General features: G+C 44.4%; 1 protein-coding gene across 5 annotated transcripts in view; it reads right to left on the reverse strand.

Annotated features, from left to right (window-relative positions):
• Positions 1 to 3,008: 3,008 nt before the first annotated feature.
• Positions 3,009 to 24,685, reverse strand: part of LOC144938167 (uncharacterized) — a 43,013-nt gene continuing 21,336 nt past the window's right edge. For all 5 annotated transcript variants that reach the window (XM_078865928.1, XM_078865930.1, XM_078865929.1 and 2 more), the window contains 13 exons: positions 22,848 to 22,993; positions 21,941 to 22,116; positions 20,481 to 20,616; positions 19,014 to 19,299; positions 17,251 to 17,387; positions 16,393 to 16,498; positions 14,606 to 14,813; positions 12,939 to 13,072; positions 11,361 to 11,516; positions 10,521 to 10,670; positions 7,638 to 7,759; positions 6,351 to 6,491; positions 3,009 to 5,319 (listed from right to left, as the gene is read on the reverse strand). In XM_078865928.1, coding sequence (XP_078722054.1) covers positions 5,233 to 5,319; positions 6,351 to 6,491; positions 7,638 to 7,759; positions 10,521 to 10,670; positions 11,361 to 11,516; positions 12,939 to 13,072; positions 14,606 to 14,813; positions 16,393 to 16,498; positions 17,251 to 17,387; positions 19,014 to 19,299; positions 20,481 to 20,616; positions 21,941 to 22,116; positions 22,848 to 22,993 — 1,985 coding nt within the window. In that variant the 3' untranslated portion in view covers positions 3,009 to 5,232. The remainder of the gene's footprint in view (positions 5,320 to 6,350; positions 6,492 to 7,637; positions 7,760 to 10,520; positions 10,671 to 11,360; positions 11,517 to 12,938; positions 13,073 to 14,605; positions 14,814 to 16,392; positions 16,499 to 17,250; positions 17,388 to 19,013; positions 19,300 to 20,480; positions 20,617 to 21,940; positions 22,117 to 22,847; positions 22,994 to 24,685) is intronic.

Raw genomic sequence — 24,685 nt, forward strand, 5'->3', positions numbered from 1 at the left:
AGTGCGCACAATTGCATTTTACTGTTCTATCCTATGTCTGCCTTGAAGATTAAACTTCTTAGTTTAACACGAAAGCCATCGCGACCAATATTCATAATAAAGGTTGTTTTGGGTTAGATCGCATTAATATAATGTGTGGTTAACCCACCAACACCCGATACAGCCAATTAGTTAGGTTTGTCACGTAAACAAAACGTGCAAATTAGGAATAATGTTGTGGGTTTACAATTTGTTCACAATTTGTAGATGTGGATCTACTATCCAACACACCAGTGTGCTGAAGTATTAACTAACCAGTGTAATTCGTCGTCAATGACGTATTCATAAAATGTAAATTTTATTATAATACGACAATTTAAAGATTGTATTCAATTTATTGAATCAAAAAATTATCTATATATATCACATTTGGTGTAAATTGACGATCATCTCCCAAAAAGTTTTGCTTGAAATTAATTTTGTTGAATCAGTACTTTGATGTTGGTTAGATTTTTGCATATTGACAAAGCAAATCAAGATTCAACATGAAGTTGTCCATGGAAAAAAAACAAGGTTCGTTGAGATAAAGTCCAACATACTCAAAAGTTTGTCCTTGTGACTTATTGACAGTGATATAAAATGCAGGAATGATTGTCAACTGTCTTTGCTTCAAAATAAATGGTAAATTCACACCAGACGGTACCAGATCAATTCTGGGAATGAAGACATTCACAAATGTGCATGATAAGCGCGAGCAAAAGTCATCAAAGTGAAACTGCACTGAGTTAAAATGAAAAGTGATTCTGCTTCTTTATATCAACTTCTATTCCATGTCCAAAAAATACTGTCACAAATTAACCGAAAAAAATACTTATTATTATTCTGTAATGGTGTGCAAAATAAAAAGATAAAATATAAAAACAGGGGCGCACTTGGATTTAATCAGAAAATTGAATATTCTTGGAATAAATTAATAATTAGTAACAATTTTATAAACCTTTCATGAAAAACACAAATGTTTAAAATTGCATGAAAATCCACGGAGCCTACCCAGCGTTACACACAGCGTATAGTGTCAGGTGTTAGGCACAGATCACCAAAATTAGAGATATGGTGCCTTAAAAAATGTGTTAAAACCTACATGGGACTATCATTTTTAATCGAAAAAGAACGGATAATACATCGTAAGATGATAACAAATGTATGTTAATAGCTTCAAAAAGTCAAAAAGTCTCCACTTGTTCGCCATCAATGTCAACACATGCCTGGAATCTTCTTACAGTAGTAGTCAGAGCCAGGAGGCACATTTCTCGTGGTACTTTTGCAAATTCTCAGACGTGTTAACATTATTTGAAGCACCCTGTATACAGGGTTGATTTGAAGCGTTCGTGACTGCAGGAATCCATACTCTTTGGTTCTTTCGGTAAAGTCACGTAGGTAGAAAAATAAAACAAAATAAAAATAATATATCACGACGTTTCGATCGCAACACAAAGTCACTATATGTGACTTTACCGAAAGAACCAAAGAATATGTATACACGGTGTTTAAAAAATGGGCCCGATTTGAAATCGCTATATCTCTGCAACCACGAACAGCCCATAAATGAAACTCTTACCACTTGAAAGGGCAGGGCATAGAGTTTCAAATGATTACCGCTAGATGCCTCTCCCAGCACGGAAACAGCCCCTAGCCTCAGTCATTCGCGAGACAAACTGCCTCAACGTTGGATAGGTCGCACGGGACCCCAAGACTTGGCGCTACACTCTTGGCCCCCAAGATCCCCAGACATCATCACACCCTGCGGCCTTTTCTTGTGGGGATACGTCAAAGACCGTGGTGTTTTTGTGCCACCATTAGCGACTAATCTGAATGACCTCAAAAACAGAATCACGGCAGCGGTGACATCAGTGGAAGAAGACACTTTGAGAGGCGTTTGGGACGAATTCAACTATCGTCTCGATGTTGTCCGTACAGCAGGCGGAGGGCACATAGAGCATTTATAAAAATGGTTAGTAAAACTGGATAACTCATTAAACCGTTTGTAACTTTTTGTGTAATTGTAACATGTTGCCATCGTGAAATATACTGCTTTGAAATTGGGTCCATCATTTTAACACACCCTGTATATAATGTACAGGGCCATGTTTATCTATTGTGAAATGTAGACCCCCGTGTGTACGTAGTAATCGTAGTGCGAGCTGCTGCTTCTTCTACTTCGTGCAGATCGCGACCCACCCCCCCCGAGGGTTCCTGCTAAAAAATAACTGCATTGTGCATAGGCATATATATGCCTATACACCCGACATACAATAGTCAGTAGAATCTGCACACATGGGGGGAAGAAGAGGACATCAGTGAGGACGACGGGCAAAGCGCCGAGAAGCCCTCCACAGGAGCTAGAATAAGGCCGTCAAAATTCAAGAGTATACAGGTAGTCCCCGACTTACGATGGTCCGACTTACGACATTTTCGACTTACGATGTGATCGTCGTAACGCATCTCCATCGTAAGTCGGGGACTACCTGTATACAATTGGCACAGATTGTAAATGTTGCGGGTTTACAACTCCAACACACAGGTGTGTTGAAGTAGTAACTAATTTTCGATTTAAAGCTTTCGTGCCTGCAGGGATTCATCTTCTTGGTTCTTTCGGTAAAGTCACGTAGAAGGGAAATAATAAAATAATAAAAATAAATAAATATCGTATTTATACTATTTTTTTTATTATTATTTATAGCATTCTACATATATATTTATATTATTGCATTATTGTATTAATATTGTATTATTTATTATATTACATTATTTTTACTTTTATTATTTCCCTTCTACGTGACTTTACCGAAAGAACCAAGAAGATAGTAACTAATTGGCATGTTTTGTTAACGTGACATACCTTACTGATTGGCTGTGCCGGGTGGTGGTGAGTCAACGACACATGTATATTTACGCGATCTAACCCAAAAAAAACCTTCATTATGATTAAACGTGTCATCAACTCTTGCAACACGACATGCACACAGTGACAGGTTGACATGCATGTTTATTAATCACTCGTAAGCATCACATCACACCTTGCGTTACTACATATGCACAGACGTCATTTGCATAGATAAATCAGTTTACAAATAAAATGCAAAAAAAGCTGTTCAGTTGTCTTATGCTTTACAATTATAAAAGGCACAGTTTTTATACAAACACTGTTTCCAAAATCTGCATGTGCTATTCTAAAATTGTACTCATGTACATAGACAATACAGTGCTGTATTTAAAATGTAGCAGTTCCTTTCTTACCTTTTCACAATGCAAGTTTTACAAAACAGTCCTAAAATGGGGTTCAGCTTATACAGTACAGTATTCAAATTGGCAAAAGAGTAAAACACTAGAAAAGCCAGTCTATTTTGCGAGTTTCAAACATACCGAACACGAGTTACTGCAGTCCATTGCCAAATTTAACACCCACAAGTTGCCTCTTTATAATGGCTTCATGTAAGTCCTGCACAGATTGGACATTTTGTAAAGCTTGTACTCAATACGCAAGAGAATTACTGTACGATAAATTTACGAATGCACCACATTGCGAATTAAATGAATTTCAATTGCTGTATGACATTCAACGTTAGATTTCATAAAGCGCCATCAGGCCAGCCAGAGTGTAAAGCAAACTACCTTGTGATCCTTTTCGCAAGTGTGCTTACACAATGTTCACCCATATATTTAAAACCTTAACGACAGTACGTATTCAAGTACTGTACAATCAACTTGACTGTAACTCATTTTATTGTACAGATGTGTTGATTTATGCACAACAAAAAGTTACATAATATCATTACTTTTTCGTAAGTGCGTGATTTTGTACAAGGCAATTTATGTGGTAAAGGGAGCCTTGCAACGCTTTACTTAAGCTGACTAGGCCATGCTCGGATGCACCCAGGTAGAATAAAATTAAAACTGAACAATATTTTATTCACTTTTAAATTTTTCCCAAATTTGTTCCTAACACGAGCGTTCGTCATCAGAAAGAAAAAAAACCCGCTTGTGTTGCGATCAAAACGTCGTAGTTTTTAGTAATTTTTTCTTATTTTCTTTGAACCTATCTACGTACCTTTACCGAAAGACCCAATAATATGAATTCCTGCAGTCACGAAAGCTGGAAGTCAAGATTCAAATATGGGAGGTTGGGCCTTCTAAACTGCCAGAAAGACAGCCACTGCCCCCACCATTCAGTGCATTTAAATGCCAGCTTAATGGCAAACACATTCAAAAACTCGCACGTAAAACATGTTTTCGTGCTCATAAGGCCATCATATAAGGAGCTGACGATCAACAATCTCAATTTCTTGGTAATGCCTACTCAACCCTGCGGTCATAGTTATGTATCTGCTAACTATTGTACATGACAGCTGGGTTAACAATCACCCATGCTTACACACTGTGGTTTAACACTGAACTATCCCTGTGACAAATACTGTACACAAAGCAAAAACAACCCAAACAAAAATATAAAATATTAAAAATGAAAATACAGCATTGCAGACACATTGGGCCATACAAGCGGCCATTGTTTTTGTCAGTAAGGTACTGTGTCCTTAAGGTGGTGGATACTGCACAGTAATTCATGGGCAAAGCTAAATATCACATAAAATGAACAGCACACACTTAGGGTAAAAAAAGAAATCTCATCCCATTTACCCATGAAAAAATCAGATATCCACTTATGGCGTATAAATCAATGCTCTGCAGGTGCTTAAAGAATGACGTTTGCAGAAATTAGGAGCAAGCTGCCCATTGTTGAAATGCTATATCCTGGTGGTTGAACAAATCCACAGTTGATTGTGTAGTTCCCCCAAAATGTATTTACAAACATATCAATGTAAGTGTATTTGTACTCGTGTGTGCATGCCCATACACAAGGCTAGTACATGTCATTCAAACACAAACTACAACACAGTACTTGCGATTTAAACGGCATGGGTTAAATTTCACTATATTTTTTCAGGACCATAACAGTGCCAGCAACACCACAGGTGAAATGCCCACTTACAATAAACTAGTTCACATACTCTCCAGAACAGCCTTCCATCGCAGTTACACAAAAAAATCACCGCAGCTCTAAACGCATAAAAATTTGTATTTCATGACAGTGGGACCGAGGTGCACACTCTATGATCCAATGTGTGAACAGGCACAGTTATCCAGGCAAGGTAAGGACTTCATCTTTGTTGGGTCTTCAGGTAAACAGGCAGACTTTCACGATAGCCCTGCTGCCTGTCGGAGCTCCTGCTGCCTCCAGAGTGGCAGGGCAGAAAACTCTGCCTGTGGCATTCCTGCGTATACCTGCCAAGCACACGTGCACAAAGCAGATTAACGGTAAAAAGCCTTGAAGGTCATCTGTAAAACTTTCTTATTCGTCTATTTCAGGGCTACCCAAACTCCAGTCACCTCGAACCATAATGCTGCAGGTCTTCATATGCAGCAATAGTCAGGTCGGTTTAATGTGTAAGGACCCTAATTGCATTTTAATTAAGAAGACTGGTAAATGTGAGAAAGGTACACCATAGCAGATCACAAAGACTGGAGTAAAAGAAGAAGCTGGCAATTATATTCATACATTAATTAATCAGGTCAAATATTTATCTTAAAAGCCTCACTGAGTCTCAAGACATTTTCAAAAGCATCCTGCATGAGAATGGTTCATTTATTTTATTTAAAATTTTACATGTGGGAGGAAACCAGAGTAGCCAAAGACAAACCACATATCCAAGGAGATAACACTCAAAAGTCTGCATGAACGAGTTCACAAACTCATTTGCTGTACTGCCATGAATTGGCAACCCCATAGCTCAACAGATTTCAGAGTTTAATTATTATTCTCAGGTTTTTTCGGTAAAGTCACGTAGGTAAAAAAATTAAAATTAATAAAAGTAAAATAAAAATAAAATAATAAAAATCACGACGTTTCGGAGGCAACACAAGCTTCCGTCTTCAGGTGGAACCGTCACAGCACGCTTGCTGTATCAAGTAAATGATACAGCAAGCAGTAGAGTGAGACAGACATACATATTATTTTATTTTTATTTTATTTTACTTTTATTAATTTTAATTTTAAATTGTTTTACCTACGTGACTTTACCGAAAAAACCTAAGAATATGAATCCTTGCAGTCACGAAAGCTTCAAATCAAGTTTAATTATTACATGTCATCGACTGGTAATTGCCTCCAATGAGCTGGATTATAGGGAAAACATTCCTTTAAAAAAAGGGTGAGTCACATTGGGACTGCAAAAACACGGAACATTTCTTTCTCCATTGCTAGGCTCTTTATGTATGTCTGTCTCACTCTACTGCACACAGCAATGGTCACCCACCTCTGTGTCGGGCTTGTGGGGCTGTGTGGCTGGCTGGGTCTCGGCCCCCACGGGTAAGGGCCGGCCCCCCGCTGTGCCAGGATGGCTCAGAGCCTCCAGCACATCCTGCACCAGCGTGATCTGGCTGCTTGCCTGCACATTCTGTGGCCATGCACGGGGAATCAACACCGCACAAGACAATAAACTAGAGTTCTTAAAACTGTTTTGCGTTTCTGGTAACTGCATTAAAATAACTGCATTGGACAGCATTAAACGTGCATTTTTTACTTTTTAACTGAAAAAAAGGGAGCTGCCATGGTGTACATGGTTATTTCGCTGGACTTGCACAACCTAGAGGTCAATGGTTCTATTTAATCTCAGTTGAAAGAAAGGGCCAAGTTTCTTAAAAACCCCCCTTGTTCACTCAGCAGTATAAATGGGTACACCAGAGTCGATTGGCAAGACATCAGGTTAGCGCGGAAGAGTGCACCACATTTTTTCTAAGAGTTCTCTCTAATGGAGGCCCTTGCACCGACAGCAGGCAAACAAGTACTTTCACATGGCAGCCTAGGTTACCAAGTGGTATATTTGCCCTCGTTTCTCAGTTAAAAGGTAAAGGTGAATTCATTGCTAATGTTCCACTGGAAACAATTACCGGTTAGTGATTTTCATAACCTGTAATCGATTCTGGAAATGGTTATGGGCTCACCGGTTGTCAAATAACCCTACAATAAACCAATTATAATACAGTCTGTAAATGAGAAACTAATCAGGCAAAAATTTGAGATGATGTATAAACAAATAAGAGTAATAATACATAATAAACGAGATTCCTCGACAGTAAAAGAGCGATAACCACTGAATCGGTCCTCCCATTATGCCTTGCATGTCATGTGACAAAACCATAATGCGTGTAAAAACTAGGTTCGACCTGGTCACACATAATAGCTCATCAAAGTGGCTTGTATCATACGTGGGGAGAACATGCAAACTCCAAATATAATTACATCAGGGTCAGATTGAACCCATTACTTCCTGCATACCAGGCAAGGGATATAACATTTCATCACCTTGGCGCCCCACGGATTCAGACCAACCAAAAAGAGTCAAAGTTGTGGCCATATTATTTCATAAAGCAGCAGGAAAATTACCCAACTGCATCGTGGTTTCCTTCTCGTTAGGAATCATCAACACAGTGCAGCCATCATTGCCAACTGCTGCCACACAGGCAACTTCAATATTACATTTGGACCAAAAGCGTGCGTCAAGCAGTGCGATGCTGGGTTGATATGGCGGTGCAGGGCTTGCCTTCTCACTGATTTCAGCGACATCCTGCCGATGTTCCCAGGAAGGAAACACATTGGTGAAGGTGAGGGGCTCCAGACCAGCGTGGATCAGGTATGCCTTGGGGGGGTGGCTTGGGGACTTCGCTACATCCATACATGGCATTGCACACACACAAACACACACAAATTCAATTGAGATTACACATAGCAACATCACCTCCTCCTGAGAAAATTTGTCAGGACCTACTGAAAAAGTCACGAGGCTTCCGAGACAACAACAATAATAACGTATAGTAGGGATGTAACAAATGTAACAATTTTTCACTTAATCAATTAAATTCGATTTTAGCTCTCACGATACATGCAAAGAATCGCACTTGTAAAACTCAATGGTTTATGATTTACACAAATTATATACTAAATTAAATATTAAGGATAAAGGAGTGAATGAGGTAGAACAAAAACTGCAATTTACAAGAGATACAATGCAAACAAGGCAGTATTCGATTTTAAAACAAGATAAAGAGGCAAGAAAATACATCTTGAATCGAATTGTGACCCTTAATCATTGCAAGTCATAAAACAGAGAGGGTAAATCATTATATTGCTATTATATACAGAAAGATAGCAATACGTGCTAGTTTCGATCCAAGTGTTAGTTATTCACTTCCAAATGCAACGAACGACGAATTTGTACGTATGCCGTCTAGTGTGAGTTGGTAACACATGCTCCCACTTCCTACCAGGGTTGGTGCCACGGGTTCGTACCTGTCTCTGTTTGATAGAATGCAACGTGCATAAGCTCAGTTGATTGATGCTACTGTGCTCAATGATTAATTGCAATCAGTCTCTCATTATTGTTGACTCACCTGCGTATCACTCTTGTATCACGACTACCACAGTCAATGTATGTACGTATGTTGAACTTCTTTCACACCCTACATTGCCAACCGTGCTAATTGGAGGTGCAGATAAAGGACAAAAAGATGTGATACTCTGCCAATGTCAAGGACTTTTTTCCCCATCAAAATGAATATTTCCTCACTGTATAGTGTGTTTCACCACCACATTGTAGGCTACGACATTTTTCTTCATCCTTTTTCCCTCATGCTACTTTACTTTGTAATCCCCATGATTTATTTTTACCACATTGTTATACCCTTGGTCAATGAAAGAAAATCTGTTAAATCGTATCTATTGAACTATCATGTCTTAGTTGCTTACAACAAAAACACATTCCTGCGGAGGGAGCTGGTAGGAACGTTGGGTTGCTCGGTCAATGGCCAGGGTCAACGGCGGCGTGGTGTATTCCGCAAATATGCCCGACTGTGAGGGCGGGCACAAGCCGGCGTGAGTAGGTTAAACGTTGAGTTTTATAAGGGCACCAACGGGGGTGACCAGCCTCTCCCCACCCAGCCCCACCCCTCCCACCCCCCCCCCTCTCCACCCAGCCCCTCCCCACCCTCCCCACCTCCCCACCCAGCCCCTCCCCACCCTCCCCTCCCCACCCAGCCCCACCCTCCCCACCCAGCCCCTCCCCACTCTCCCCTCCCCACCAGCCCCTCCCTGCACGACGGACACAATAATCCCCTGTGGGCTGGTGTAACCAGGAAGTTCCTACCAGTAAAATCCAGACTGCTGATATGCTGGCTTGAAGTCACGATTATTGGCATGAGGTACGACCACTAGATTATGAAAATATTTCTATACATATTAATGCTAGATTATCGTACCCTATATTGTTATAATCTCATGAACAGGTGTATAACAGGACATGCATCAATGGATTCACCATTTTTGTCAGTGAGGTTTTCATTAAAATTATTTACTACTATAATGAGCCAATAATGTCTGTGTGTCCCGCACATGACGTCACTCCACGTCGACCAGCCCCCCTCATTAATAATCATGAACAGATTACGTCCTCCACATGGACACCCCCTCATTAATTAATAATCATGAGCAGGTGACGTCACTCCACATCGAATAACCCCCCTCATTAATAATCATGAACAGGTGACGTCCTCCAAATGGACACAATAATTAGCGGGTGATGTCACTCCACATGGGGGGCGAGGCGCCTCCTCCCCCCTCCTCAGCGTCAACTTACAACCCTCACTACAAAGGCAGAACCCTCACGTCACGCAATCTCTGTAACGCTATTGAGACATCAAAGTAAAAAGAACGTCATGATGATCAAGGGATTATAACCTTTAAATGAAATAAGTCTGTGTCACCACGGTCTTACAAATTGCATACGAATGGATGCAATGAATATCACGTTGCGGTCTGCTTTTTGCTTGCAAGTTTCAGATTTACTGCACTACACCCGTCCTTGGACGGGCAAAAGGCAAGTTCAAAATAATGTCCTGAAACAGCGTTTTGGACTGTTCTGTTTGAAATTAATAACTGTGTGCTGTAATTCAAGCTGTCTGTTATTGTCTTTGGGACTATCTTGTATCCTCTCTTTGCAGGATTCTTGTAACCTTGATCAATATAAAAAAAATGGTTCTTACGTCTTGTACTTTTGCTGGCTTTGGAACTCCCTATCATCATGATAATCATCATCTCTTTTTCTGTGTTCCTATGTCTTTGGCTCAATTAAAAAACAATGGGTTAATTCTTATCTGATGTACAATAATCAATGTTGTCTGTTGCTACCTGCTTTTAGTTAGTTGGAAACACACACCGGAATTATTGTCCCCTACTGGCAGACCAATACCCATTTGCAGGCAGGCACTGCGTCACATTGTGCCGCACAGGGACAGCTGCCATTGAATGGCTGAGATGAGATGTCATGTAAGGTGCTGTGAGATGCTGAGACATTTGATCACCATATGAATGCACAATTATAAAAGGCCATGTGGGGCACATGCTCAGCACGTGGCCCTGCACATGCGCGCACCTGTGCAGTAGCTCAGGACAGTCTGCATGGCAGCTCGGTGGGCCTGGTCCCACAGCAGGCGAGACGGAGAGTTTGAGTGGGGGTCACCCCCGTTGGGCCACCAGCCCTGCCACAGGTACACCTCCTGGTGATTGTCCACCATGAACAGGGCTGCACTCACACACAGAGATAAGTATGCCAACTTGTAGTGACAGAGACTGTTGTGGAAAGTATTGTTCACTTGGATATGTGTGTGTATGTTGAACTTCTTTCGTACCGTACGTAGCCAACCGTGCTAATCAGAGGTGCGGGGGAAGGGCAACAAACTAAACGCAAAAAGCAGTTATAAAGAAATGAGTTTCCAATCTATATATTGTTGGGGCAAGTGTTGATAGAGAGCACCTGTTAAGGATGGATAGGGCACATGAGTTGATGTGGAAACTTGAAACGTGTGGCCACTACCAAACCCAGCTTTCTTTGTCTCCTCGGTACCACTTGATTTTATATCGCATTAGGTACTAATTTAAATTTGAGTCGACTTCTAAGAGGCTCAGGACAAGTTCAGATATCACTCGCCACTGCTATTAGCAGTGGTTGGGAATCAAACTCAAGTTTCCAGGTTCATAGCGCAGCACGCTCACTTTTATCCAGACAAAAAATTAAAAACGTGGTAAGCATCCATTTCTTTATTCATATTCACCCCCAGTGCAAAGCGCCGATGACTCGAACCGTAGATACACACGCCTAGCTTAGCTGGGAGATATACATGACTAAGCGGTGCCGATGTACACACATAGGCCTGGCTGACTTGGGATGGACACACACAATCGGCTAATGTTGTTCACAAACGCACGCACACACCCGGCTGGCTGCCGCTGTACAGCTCGTCCTGCAGGAATGGGGTGGAGCAAACGGCTCCGGGAATGCGCGCCGCGTACAGCCGCTCCCGCGCCACCAGACGGCCACACGACACCTCCAGGCCGAACAACCGCGGGGTGAAGTTAAACCTGCCTGGGTCTGCACACACAGACACGCGCACACAGATCCCACTTGTCCAGAGAGCATCTATTAAGGCCGACACAGGGCAAGGGAGTCGGTGTGGAGAACACCACGCCTGGCCTCATTCGTCTCCCCAGTGCCGATGTTTACACAGTGGACCAGGTAGTCATTTTATGGCTTGTTCACCTTGGCGAGGCACTAGTTCGGATATCACTTGACATTGGTCGTAGCTCTAGCCGGGACATTAACTTAACTTGCTGGGTACGTAGAGCAGTGCTTTAAAAATGCCACCACTCGCCCCCACACACACACAAATACAACGGGATACACACACATAAACATACAGTAGACATGCATACAAGCATGAACATATTTGAGAAGCATACATTGACACTGATAGAAAAAGGCTGAGATACAGGCAGATAAAGATATGGATGGCAACACAAACACCACAGACATGAACAAAAATACAACACAGCAAGTACTTTGGGATGCAGAGAGAGAGAGAGAAGATGATGATAGAAAGGGATGCACTAGTAGACAAAAATGTAGGATGAATGTGAAACAAGTGTAATGACAATAGAGCCTGCATGCGATGTGAGGGGTCAGCCTGCAGTACGAATGCACTCGTGTCCACGGGAGGTAATGACAGGTGAGTGGGAAGGGACTGGTGGCTAAGGGAATATTCGAGAAGGGGGGCGTGGTCAGAGGACGGTGGAGTCTGCCGGTAGAGCCAGCGTCCAGAGTCAGCGAGAATGATCGAGAAGGGGGGCGTGGCCTCGTGTTGATATCTAAAGGAGATGCGCGGGAGACTCGGGGCTGTTGCAGTGGGGTCTCCGCCTGATGTCAAGTGAACGTGTCTTCAATAAAGTGCCATCTCAAGAGAAGTGTGTCAAGTCGTCATTACACAAGGATGACTCGCAAGCAGTGGCGTAGCTATCAAGTGTGCAGGACGTGCAACTGCTCCAGGGGCCATGCAGGATCCAGGAACTGGCCTACAAAGTGGAGGATATTGGACAGGGGGCTCCATTTAATTCCTTGCGTGAGAGCCCATGCCAATCATGCTACGCCACTGGGCGCCGTGGTGGGCGAGATGTTAACTACTTCGCCTGGTATGCAGGAGGTCATCGGTTCGATTCCAACCCTGACGACTGTACATTTGGAGTTTTCACATCACTGTTCAAGTGGTTGCATGGATTTTTCTCCGGGTCCTCCGGTTTTCCCCTCGACATTTAGAAACATACATTTAGAGTATTTGGCTGCTATAACTTTCCGCATGATAAGCCACTTGGTTGAGCTATAATTAGTAGCCAGGTCGCTTCTGAAAAAAGCCCTACATAGCTCAGTGGGCCTTACTTGGTAAAATAAAAATAGTTTAGTTTAGGTAAGGTTGCGAGGGCGCAGGTAGATGAATGGGGCGTAGAGTCGTGCGCCACACACCCTGCAGCATGCAGTCGTATGCCTTGCGGTTGCGGCGCCCGAGCGCATCCCAGAATGCCGTGGGCTCAGCCCCCTCCTCACACTCCTCAATGTTCAGGCGACTGCTGCTGTGCAGCCCTGCCTCCAGCGGGCACCTGCACGCACACACCACCAGTGGCAGCTACGTTAGGGTCAGCTGCAATGAGGTCGACAAGGTTAGCAATGCCACGTGGATGAGAAACACGGAAACGTCGAGAAAGAAAATGGAACAAAAGATGAAAATATGCATGCTTGCATATACATTGAGAGATAGAGAGAGAGAAACACAAGGATTAGAGGACATATGCAATCTAGAGACATGATATTGATTTAATAATAGTGAGTGAGCTTGTGCAAGACTTGTCGCTAAAGGAGATAATGGATGGTGGTTGAGACTAATGATAGAGTGGCAGCCAAGGGAGGGGATATGTTAAGGCTGATGATGGTAGAGTCAGATAATATTGTGCACACATATACAGATAAACAAATTGCTATTGCCATTTAGCATTAAAGAATATTAACTGCCAGAACAAGTGCCATTTATTATCAAGCACCTACCAACTAAAGCTGGCATTCTACAGGAGGGTTTAATGGGGCCTCTATCACGAATTCATGGCTACCTTTGTTTTTCCACTGGCAATGTTGACCATACCATACCACCCTCTCGACGCCATGCCATTGTTAATAGCTGCTTGCTGAAGGCACTTGCCTTAGCAGTTTGTTAAAGGATATACAGGGATCCTTTGTCATATACATACATGTATGCAAAGACATAAATACCCCAATATAACCTATACAGGTTGTTGGGGCAAGTGCTGTTATTGAGGATCTATGAAGATAGTGACCAGCTCAATGCCGGACTGCATTTATCTCACCCGTTCTGATGTTTTCCATACTGCCCCTAGTACTACTTTAAGGCTGAGCTAACCTGGGTACTGATCCAGGCCCAGGACTAGTTCAGATAATCATCACTTATGTTAGCCATGGCTGGGTATCGAACTCGGGTCTCTGGGTTCAAAGCGCAGTGCTCTAACCACTACACTACCGCTCACCACCATACAAACAAAGACATCTCATATAGGCTACACAGGCAGTCAAAGAAATTGCTGTTCGTGAGCACCTATGAAGGTCAACACAGCACATGAGATGGTGCTGTGGTTACACCATGGTAGTTGCTGTTGTTTTATACAACACAACAGGTACTCATTTAAGGCTGAGTCAATATAGGGGAGACCCAAGCCGGGTTCAGATACCTGTGAGCGGGAATGAAACTCTGATCGCCGGGTTCGATACCTGCTCACAGCAAACATCAGTACACGTGCACACACTAATACACTTTTTATTTTACAAGGTAAGGCTCACTGAGCAATATAGTTTTTTTTCAAAAGCGACCTGGCGTAATAAAGTGGCTTATCATGTGGAAATTTATAGCAGCCAAATCCACGAAACACATGTTTCTAAATGTGGAGGGGAAAACCACAGGACCCAAAAAAAGATTCACACGACCACAGGGAGAACATGCAAACTCCAAATATAGAGGCGTCAGGGTCAGGATCGAACCCACGACCTCCTGCATACCAGGCGAGGTAGTTAACATCTCGCCACCGCGGCGCTCCACACATACGCACGCAGCACACACAAGCACTCACAGCTCGCCGATGCGTTTGGCTGCCTGCTTTGCCACGGGCCGGCCAGATGGCTGAGCCTTGCAGCCATGCCACAGCAGGATGGACGCCTGGTGCACGTTGAGCAGCAGCATGTGGGCTCGCGAGCGCAGGCTGCTCACGTGGCACGCCACCTCCAGCAGGTGCGCCTCCACCGGTACCTCGCCCCGGACGCAGTACAGCCGCCAGTCACCTAACACAGACACGTGCGCATCCCATATGCGGTGATTATGGTGCAACTAAAAAAACAACGATTTTACATGTGTAGGGGTGTTAGAGAGAGAGCCGTTATGCATGGCAGCTTATGGGAAACAAACACAGTAGGCGGGGCTACGTGAGTGCACGGGGGGGGGGTGCTCTCAACGACGTCCGCACCAGGCAGCCCGGGGCCCCACCCCTCAGCGGGGGTTGAGTATAAAGGGGGATGTGTCAGAGGGCTCGGGGCAGAATGTTAAGCTAAACCAGTGAAGACCGAAGATCGTCTAGCTAGAGCCCTGGGCTCCCCTGGGACGCCGCCCTTGTCAGGGCAGCGCAGGACCGAGCCAGCGGCATGGTCCCGAGAACCAGAGCTAGTGCTCTGGGACTCCGGGTACCGTAGCCCGACTTACCAGTGTCGGGCCAGACAGCCTCCCCTAGCCCGTTAGTGGAGGACTAGGAGGTAGGTCAGAGATAGCTAGCAGTGTATTCCCAGCTAGCCGGGTGAGGGGGCCGATACCCCCTCCAGTATTGTATGTCCGCGGTTGTGACAACTGTTGCGGAATAAATACGTGTGCCTCAACCCCGGGTGTCCAAGAGTCCTCAACGGTATTACACATGTATGGAGGTGCGGTGAAAGGAAAACAAATTAAACACAAAAATCAGTTGTATAGAAATTAGTTTTCAATCGAGATTTGAAAGTGCGTAGCTCCAGTGGCTTCCTAATATTGGAAGGAAGACCGTTCCAGACGGCCACAGAAGTGCATGTGAAAATGCGCGATGCAGTGACCGTCTTTGTTTTATGGCTAGCCAAAAGCCGCTACGAGGATGACCAGAGTTCGCGTGATGGTTTATGCTCCTTGACAAGATCAGCAAGATATTGTGGTTCATTTGTGGCAAGCACAAAGAATTTTCAGCCCTTTTGCGAATCATCTGCAGTCATTAGGAATGTATGACCATACTTCACCAAGCCATGATGTACATACCTGTGGTAATATTTATTAAAATGTAAGTATGCTAATGATAATGACACTCACGCCCATGTGACGAGTGACTTACAGAAATTAATTCAATGTTACGGGGGTATGACGTCAGTATGCAAAAAACTACAGAAGCTAGAGAAGAATCATGGTGGAATTCTAAAATAATAATAAATAAATAAATTCCCCCTTTTTCTGAATTTACTGTTGGATGAGGACCTTGTGGGTCGTGGGGGTCATTTGACCGGACATCAACATCCTGATTGGTGAGGGTTGGTTGGAGGCAGTTACCACACACTTGGTAATGTACTACAGTAATGTACAACAATGGATGTTTCTGTTGCCCACAACATAGCTCCACAAAAGCGCCTGTCACCTGTTTAATGCATAGTGGTCACCCACGCAAGCACTTTCCAGACTCAACCATCCTTAGCTACCAAGATCTGACAGCATCAGGGACATTCCAGGTCATTTGAAAACAGGCACACCTTAGATGTGCTGAGCCTAGAATGCACACGTGATTAATTTAGGCACTCCATGCATGTGAGCGTGGGTGTAGGTGCACGCATAGTAGTGCGAGTAAATAATGCCGCTGACCCTGGGTCCCAGCTTCCTCTTCTTCTCTCCGGCCAGCGTGCACGGTCATCCCACCCTGGAAGAGCTGCAGGAAAGAAGGAGGTTCTCTGCCTTGGGTCACTGGAACCTACAAAACACACAAAAAACCACAGACAAAGATCCCTCGTGTATCCATTCAGACTGTTAAGGCAACTCCTGCCAAACTTATATGAAGGTTCAGCATGGCACGTGAAGGAATGGTGTGGTCTGAACCACACCCAACCACCATTGTCTCCCTAGTGTTGATATTTGCACACCACACAAGGTGCTCATTTACGGCTGAGTTCACTTAGGGGAAGCGCAGGACAAGTTCTCAAACTCGAGTCGATTGTTAGATCAGTAATGCATTGCGCTGAGCATTGTACCAGCACTCCTCGCGCCCAAACACGCACATGGGTCATTGTTTTAGCAGTGTGGCCCTGTAAAGAGATATAATGACAGTGATATCTAACCTATGACCAAATCACCCTGAATGTGCTCAGTGTAGTCAGATCTTATTAGTTAAGGAAGATGGAGTGTGGTATCATAGGAGAATGAAAAGAAAATGCCTTGCGATATCAAGCATTGCAGGCTTAGGCTGTCAGATGGCCAGGAGTTGGCAATACAGTCAAGGATTATTGAATCCATCTGTGTGGAGCTTTAAATGTTGCCATGTTGTATTTGTTGATTTTTTTCCCGCTGAGTACCCTTGATTCATTTCACAAACACTGTATTGATAGAATTGGCCAAATATCCCATTGCAGTACTCTCACACAAAAAAAACAAATCCTGTGGCTCTACCATTGTTACGATTGTTATTATTGCTGACAGTGACAATGATTAAAGTTGAGGAGAAGTGACCTGAGGTCCCCGGTCTTCCCCCAGCTCCACCGCCATGAGTGCCGTCGTTCCCTTCTCGTCCACCGTGGAGTGCCGGCCCTGCCAGAAGAAGTAGGCGCAGCGCTCCGTGCCGGCCGCGGGGCCCCGTCCGCGGGAGTCTGAGCGGCCCCGGCGAAAATGCGCACCGCCCACAGGATCACGATCGTTGGCCGCGTTAAAACAAGCACACGGCGCGAGTGGAAACTCGCCCGTGCAGAGAACACGCGCGGCATAGCTGCGATCGCTCTCGCTGGGACGCATAAAACACGGTACCGCCTGCGACTGCGAAGCGGAGTGAACGCTGGGGCGCGTAATTCAACTGCTGCCCATCGAGACCATATAAAACTATTTAAAACTATTTTTTATTTTACCAGGTAAGGCCCACTGAGATGTATAGCTCTTTTTCGGAAGGAACCTGGCCACAAATGATAGCTCAACGAGGTGGCTTATCGCGTGTAAATTTGCAGCAGCCAAATACTCTAAACGCATGTTTCTAAATGTGGAGGGAATAACTCGAGGACTGGGAGAAAGATCAATGCGACCACGGGGAGAACATGTAAACTCCAAATATACAGGCATCAGGGTTGGGAGCGAACCTACGACCCTCCTGTATACCAGGCGAGGTAGTAAACATCTCGCCGCCGTAGCGGTGACAACCAAAAAAATTCAGCAGCCGGCAACAACTGGCACCTTCGAGTGGCTAAAGGAACTTAAGACATCAATTTATAATAATTTGTGCCTGTTGCACATTCAGTCTCTTCTCTGTGCAAGACATCGTCAAAAAGTACAGTACTGGAAGCGTATCTGTGTTTGATGGGTGTTGAATTGAACTTGATAAAGTAAGATGATGATGAAGCTGACACACTTGCGCCCATGTGACAGCTTATAGATATGTGTGAAATAAGTATTAGGCATACTGAGTTAGTATGCTCTATAAGAGGTATGGTGCAATTATAATAAGTTATTTTATTCAAAATAATTAAATAATATACACTTTTATCAACCCACTGCTGGATGAAGGCCTCCAACACAAGTCGGTGATGATAGTTGTTTGATCAGTCTTCACCATGCTGGTCAGTGTAGGTTCGTGAGGAGAAAGTGGTGGGAGATGAGGACCAGTTCAGATATATGGGTCACCACTGATTTTAGCTGTGACGAGGTTTCGAACTCAGGTCAGTGAGCTTATAGTATGATCTGGTCACCAATGCACCTCTGACCCAATTATATGGTGCAAATTACCATTGAACACATTTATAGTAACATTGTAGTCGTATAAATATGGTAGATTTATAGATGCATTATATAGATGGAGCAATTCAGACATTAAATAGACTTAGTTACATAAAAGCTCCAATGTAGATCGGGTTATGATAGAATCATAGTACATTCTAGAAGTAGACCATATGTAAAGTGGGTATGTAACAATCCACTCCTCCAGCAATTCAATTAAATGTAACGATTCAGAGTCGTACGCTTCAACAGTTGGTGCTATTTGTGTCACATTTGCTGTTTCTCATTTTGATCATCTAGTTTGTACCCGTTCATTCGCTATTTTACCCTCAAGTGAATGTTCACAAAGCATCCGCACGAAATGAAAACAATCCAGCCGCCACATTATTATGCGCCTTCTTAATGCACGCACGACAATTCCGAGCATGCACCGTGAGCGTAAGGGATGGGTTTCAGTGGACAAATCGACGCGTCGTTACACACCCGGTGTTTAGCACACAAAGCCGTGCCCTCACCCGTGCCGAGCAGCACGTATCTCCACTTCAGCACGTAGGTGTCACCCTCGTGGAACTGGCCCACGCTCGACTGAGGTATCCGGCTGTAGTCGCAGTCCAGGATGTGCCACACGTCCACGCCGGCTGTGGCAATGTCACGGCCGCCCATGGCGCCCCGCGCCCCCCTGCCGGGTCCTAGCCCCTCCAGAGGGGCCTCTGCGGTACCCGCCGGGTCCTGGGACTCGGAGGGCTCGCTGAGCATCAGGCGAATGTCGCACGGGTGCAGCTCGGGCAGCTGGGCGTCACCCTGGAAGGAACGCACCAATCAGAAGCCTTCATTTGGCCTCGTCGAAATTACGTAATATATGTTTTTATTTTATTTTTAGCAGGTGAGGCCCACTGAGCTGTACAGCTCTTTTCATAAGAGACCTGGCCACAAATTACAGTTAAACGAAGTGTTTAATTTATTATTTTCTCTTTATACGTGACTTTACCGAAAGAACCAAAGAGTTAAACGAAGCGGCCCATCACGTAGAAATGTGTAGTGACACAAATAAGGGTCACTGTACTGTTGCGCCAGCCTCGGGTGCTGGAGTGCTGGTGAGCGTCGGGAGCCCCCATTAGAGGCTTAAGGGACACGTGACCGGAGGCCGGGAGCCCGGGCTTGATACAGCAGGGGGCGTGGCCGATGACGCGGCCGAGGGGGGAGCAAGGCCGCGGCTTGGAAAATAAAGGGGGAGTGACCGAGGGCATTCGGGGATCGTTTTTGGGGATCAACTGGAGAGGACTTCGCTCTTCGCTGCCCGCTCCTCGTTCGTCGTGTAGTTTAGCTGAGATTCGTAGGTCAGGTAGCATGTGTGCTACTGACCCGGTCGTACAGCTTAAGCTCACACGCACATAGCGATCGATAGCCACACCTAGTTAGAGAACCCGGAGTGTTACGGAGCTGTTTATTAAACGTTTTGCCTCCAAGTTATGGTGTGTGCGTCCCTCTGCAACACACTACAAATGTATAGCAGCCAAATACTCTAAATCAATACGGGCGTCAAGAGATGGACGTTGATCATTTTGAATGTTCGGGCAAGTGCTGTTAGGGAGTATCCGTTAAGAACGTTACGGCACATGACGAGTGAGATCGTGTCGTCATAATCACACATGCCCAACTACCTACGCTCGATGCAGATTTTTTCGCATATCATGATAATTCGCCATTTTAGGTTGAGTCAACCTATGGGAGGCACAAGCTATGGGCAAGGGCGTCGTGCATGGCCTGGAATTGAACCCAGGTAATCGTGATCGTGGCACAGTGCACAAATCATGACTGCTTCACGTGAGAGAGTACGACTACTACCACAAATACCCACTGAATTTATCCATAGCTGGGAATTAATTGCAGGTTTATGGGAGTCATAGTGTACTGTGCTCACTACTACATGGATGGTAGGGCAGGAAATATGCAGGGGAGGAGCAGAGGTGATCAAGGCTCACCCTGGCAGGATCACGAGGAGGTCCACCCGAGGGCACTGCATCAAACCAGTCGAGGAACTTCTGCTTGAAGAGGATGGTCTCGCTATGCTGGATCAGGCGGCCAAATATGGCCCAATCGGGACGGCCGCGACCCTTCCTGCACAACAGGGGACAGAAATGTGCGAATAAATTGCTGTCATATTGTAATGGTTAGCACACTGGACATGCAATGCAGAGAACACCGTTTTGATTTCCCAGCACAGCAGTTTCAACAAAGGACAAGTTTCTTAATACTGATGTGACTACTTTAGCTCACAAGTTGAATGTAAGTAGGGCACAGTGTTAAGTAGGGGGTCTGAGATAAGCCAACCCTCCCCCCCGCCATAAAAAATTCACATCAGGGTGCAATAAATTACATTCATAGGTAAGATTGCTGGTCAGGCCTCTTAAGTATTTGACTTGCATAGGCAATGCAATGCTGCCCCCACTGCAGGCATGCGCGAGCCGTAGCCCCACCCCAGTGCTGGTGTGAAGCCATCGGGTTCAGAGAGGGAGCAACGGCGGCCACGCATGTGCTGTGACACGTGGTATTTTCAAGTTGGAGTTGGAGAATAAAAGGGAATCTACCCTGGATAAGTCTTCACATCCATCGCTGTGCACACGTGAACCCCCAAGTTCGCTCACAAACTCATTATACATTTAGTTTTAGTGATCTGTGCCTAACGCCTGACACTCTGCACACTGTATGCAATGCTGGGTAATTATATTATATTCTTAGGTTTTTTCGGTAAAGTCACGCAGGTAAAAAATGTTAATTAATTATTGGGTAATTACTTGAATCCGAGTGACGTCAGAAATTATACAGTAGAATGTCTGCACCACGCTAACACCTTCTGGAATGCCAACTCATGAATTGGTTTTGAAAAAAGGAACCATTGTAATGCAGATTCGAAATCTCAACCCCAAAAAAGGATTATGCAATGGCACACATCTGGTGATTCGTGAATGCACCGTAATTTTGTGGCTGAAATAATTGCAGAATCAATCGTGGAGATTTTGTCTTCATTTCTAGAATTGATCGGGCAACGTCTGATGTGAATTTACCATTTATTCTGAAGCAAAGACAGTTTACAATCATTCCTGGAATTGCTAAACACTGTCATAAGTTACAAGGACACACTTTTGAGTATGTTAGACTACATCTCAATGAACCAGTTTTTTCCCATGGACAACTTTGTTGCTTTGTCAAGATGCAAAAAATCCAACCAATATCAAAGTGCTGATTCAACAGCACAATTTACACGAAATATGATATAAAAATAAATATTTGAATTAATTCAATACAATCTTTACATACAAGTTTTATGAACCTGTCATGTAACGGGCAATTGCACTAGTTCTGGAAATAAACGATTTACAGTTTGGAAGTGCTACACAGGGACTGGTTTTTGGAGGGGTGGTCGAGCATTGGCATGGCCCACCGTGGGATGAGGCTATTGCACTCCCCCGGATCCAGGGGGTTGATGTCGCAGTTGGTGTAGTCGAAGGTGCCGTTCCAGAGCTGTTTGGCGAGTTGGAAGGCCACGGCGCGTGCCGCAGATGGGACCCCACGCCCACACCACACGTACACCTCGCTGCCGAAGTCAAACACCAGCACCTGCCACGTGTGGGCATGGATATGACAAGCTCCATCATTGAGACCACGCGCACGCCTTAAGGCCCACTGATTTATAACGTGCCTAAAATGATCGCAACTCAGCATCATTCCCACCAAACGTTGCAAGAATTAATTTCATACTGAAAACTTTCAAAGGTAGTGCAGAAAATAGTCTCATTTTTTTTTAAGTGTGATAATATGTCTCCTAGCTTAAATATTAGGTGGCACCCATCTTCAGTAGCTGCCCGGAGCCACAGGTGGAAATCCAACATTTCCATGGTTAAGACCACGCTGACTTACAGTGGTGTTTGGCAGAGGTGGGACAAAGTCATTGTTATGCAAGTCCAAGTCGAGTCGCAAGTCATCAAATTCATGACTCGAGTCTGACTCGAGTCCAAGTCACATGACTCGAGTCCACATCTCATAGGTGGGACAAAGTCATTGTTATGCAAGTCCAAGTCGAGTCGCAAGTCATCAAATTCATGACTCGAGTCTGACTCGAGTCCAAGTCACATGACTCGAGTCCACACCTCTGGTGTTTGGTGAGTGTGGTAAAGCATGGTGAATAGTGTTCAGCAGTGTGTAATGAGTGATGTTGTTCAGTATGCAGCCTCGTGTGGCGAGCAGTGTTCAGTATGTGGTAGTTTATGGGGAGCGTGATCTGCAGTGTCCAGCATCATGTGGTTAGCTGTGTGCAGTGAGAGTAGTGAGTAGCGTGCAGTGCAGCGTACGTCGCTGGGTTCCAGCAGCTCCTGCGTGGGGACGCGGCCCCAGGCGCCGTCCTCGGGGATGAGTTTGTCGTGCACCATGCGGTAGATGCAGTTGGTCTCGGCGATCACGCCCTCGTACAACTCGTCCTCCTCCGTGCCTCCCGATGCTACCGGGATGCGCGTGAAAACACATTAACCCACCGACTGAAGCTGAACCATTCACAAATGATTTTTGGGTCAGGTCGTGCGTTGGACACCCTCTTCCACCCGATATGGCCAATCGGTAAGGGTTGTCTGTTGAACAAATGTACAAATATATTACTGCTTCGGCACACCATTCTGTGTTGTAGTGCGATCTACAACGTTTAACAATTGGGACCGTTATTTCGCTGGTATTCACAACCAGTTTCATCAGGCAGTTTCTGGAAAAAGAATAAACAAAGCTGAACCGATTCATCAATTAACTGTTAAAAATTGCCATTGACATACCTGTCAACCCATACGGTTTACCACTATTCTTGTCCATACGGCGTACAGCCATTTCAATACATGCAAATAAAAATCATATGGCCAAATAAAAAAAGTTTTTAACCCTTCATAATTTTCTGATTATTTTTGTACATTTACGACATGAGTGTGTGCATCCACATATCGAGCAAGCAGCAGAATCAGCATCCAAGATCACAGACAGTAGCATGATAAGTAGCATCATAAACACCAATGATCAACATTAATACAGTTTTTGTTTTGTAACATAATTTTGGTCTATTTGTTTGTGTTTATCCCTTGTGATGGAACTTTGTAGGATGAACGTTGAGATTTATAAGGACACGGGGTGACCAATAAGGTGTGAATTGGTCTGTAATAAGAAGGCACTGATAAGGGGTTGACAGGTATACATTGACTAAGTTCTAACATGTCGGCTTTCACAACCAATATCATCCATAATACAGGTTTTTTTGGGTTAAATAGCATAAATATATAAATGTGTCATTAAACCCGCCACCATCTGACACAGCCAATTAGTAAGGTTTGTCACGTAAACAGAACATGCCATTTCGGTACTCGTACAGCACACCAGTGTGTTGGACAGCAAAGCCAGATTGTAAATGTTGTGGCTTTGCTCTTCAACAGTACTGAGATTGTAAATATTGTGGATTTGCTCTCCAACACACCAGTATTGCTGTACTAGTAAAGAATTGGCGAGTTCTGTTTACGTGACAAACCTCACTAATTGGCTGTGTCAGATGGTGGCGGGTTTAATGACACATATATACTTATGCAATCTAACCCAAAAAAACCTGTGTTATGGATGACTAAATTTTGTTTGTGGTCAATTACTCAGGCCCCTTAAAAAATGGCAGCCAAGGCGTGAAAACCGCCTCCTTCCCTACATGGGACGCTTAGCTTCAAGCAGATGGTGGTGGTGACATCGCCCTGCCATTGCCCATCGCACATGAGAACAGAGATTTGAAACTTAATTTTCCCCCAACTATTTTCGCGCTATCCGGCGAGTCGATAACTGGACGGATAAGTACTTAAACACAGTGATCGGATAGCAAATGCAGCCAATACCCACAGCACACCATGACACTGTTGCAAGGATTGTTTTATTTTCAGGCCATATGGCATGGCCTATACCCATTACCAGGAAATCAAGTTAGAGACATAGGTGTTGTGGGTTGACATACCACATCACAAGCAAACTCGTAAACATGCACACACAACCTCATACATACTGACAAAAATCTCTAACATATGTGTTTAGCTAGGGAAGACTGCTGAGGCAAGCTCTGTTAGTGAGCACATTTAAGACCTGCGTGTCATATGAGGGGATGTGTGGGCCAGTCCTTGGTTTG

Source organism: Lampetra fluviatilis, chromosome 21 (assembly GCF_964198595.1).
Source record: "Lampetra fluviatilis chromosome 21, kcLamFluv1.1, whole genome shotgun sequence".
NCBI classification, from domain to species: Eukaryota; Metazoa; Chordata; class Hyperoartia; order Petromyzontiformes; family Petromyzontidae; genus Lampetra; species Lampetra fluviatilis.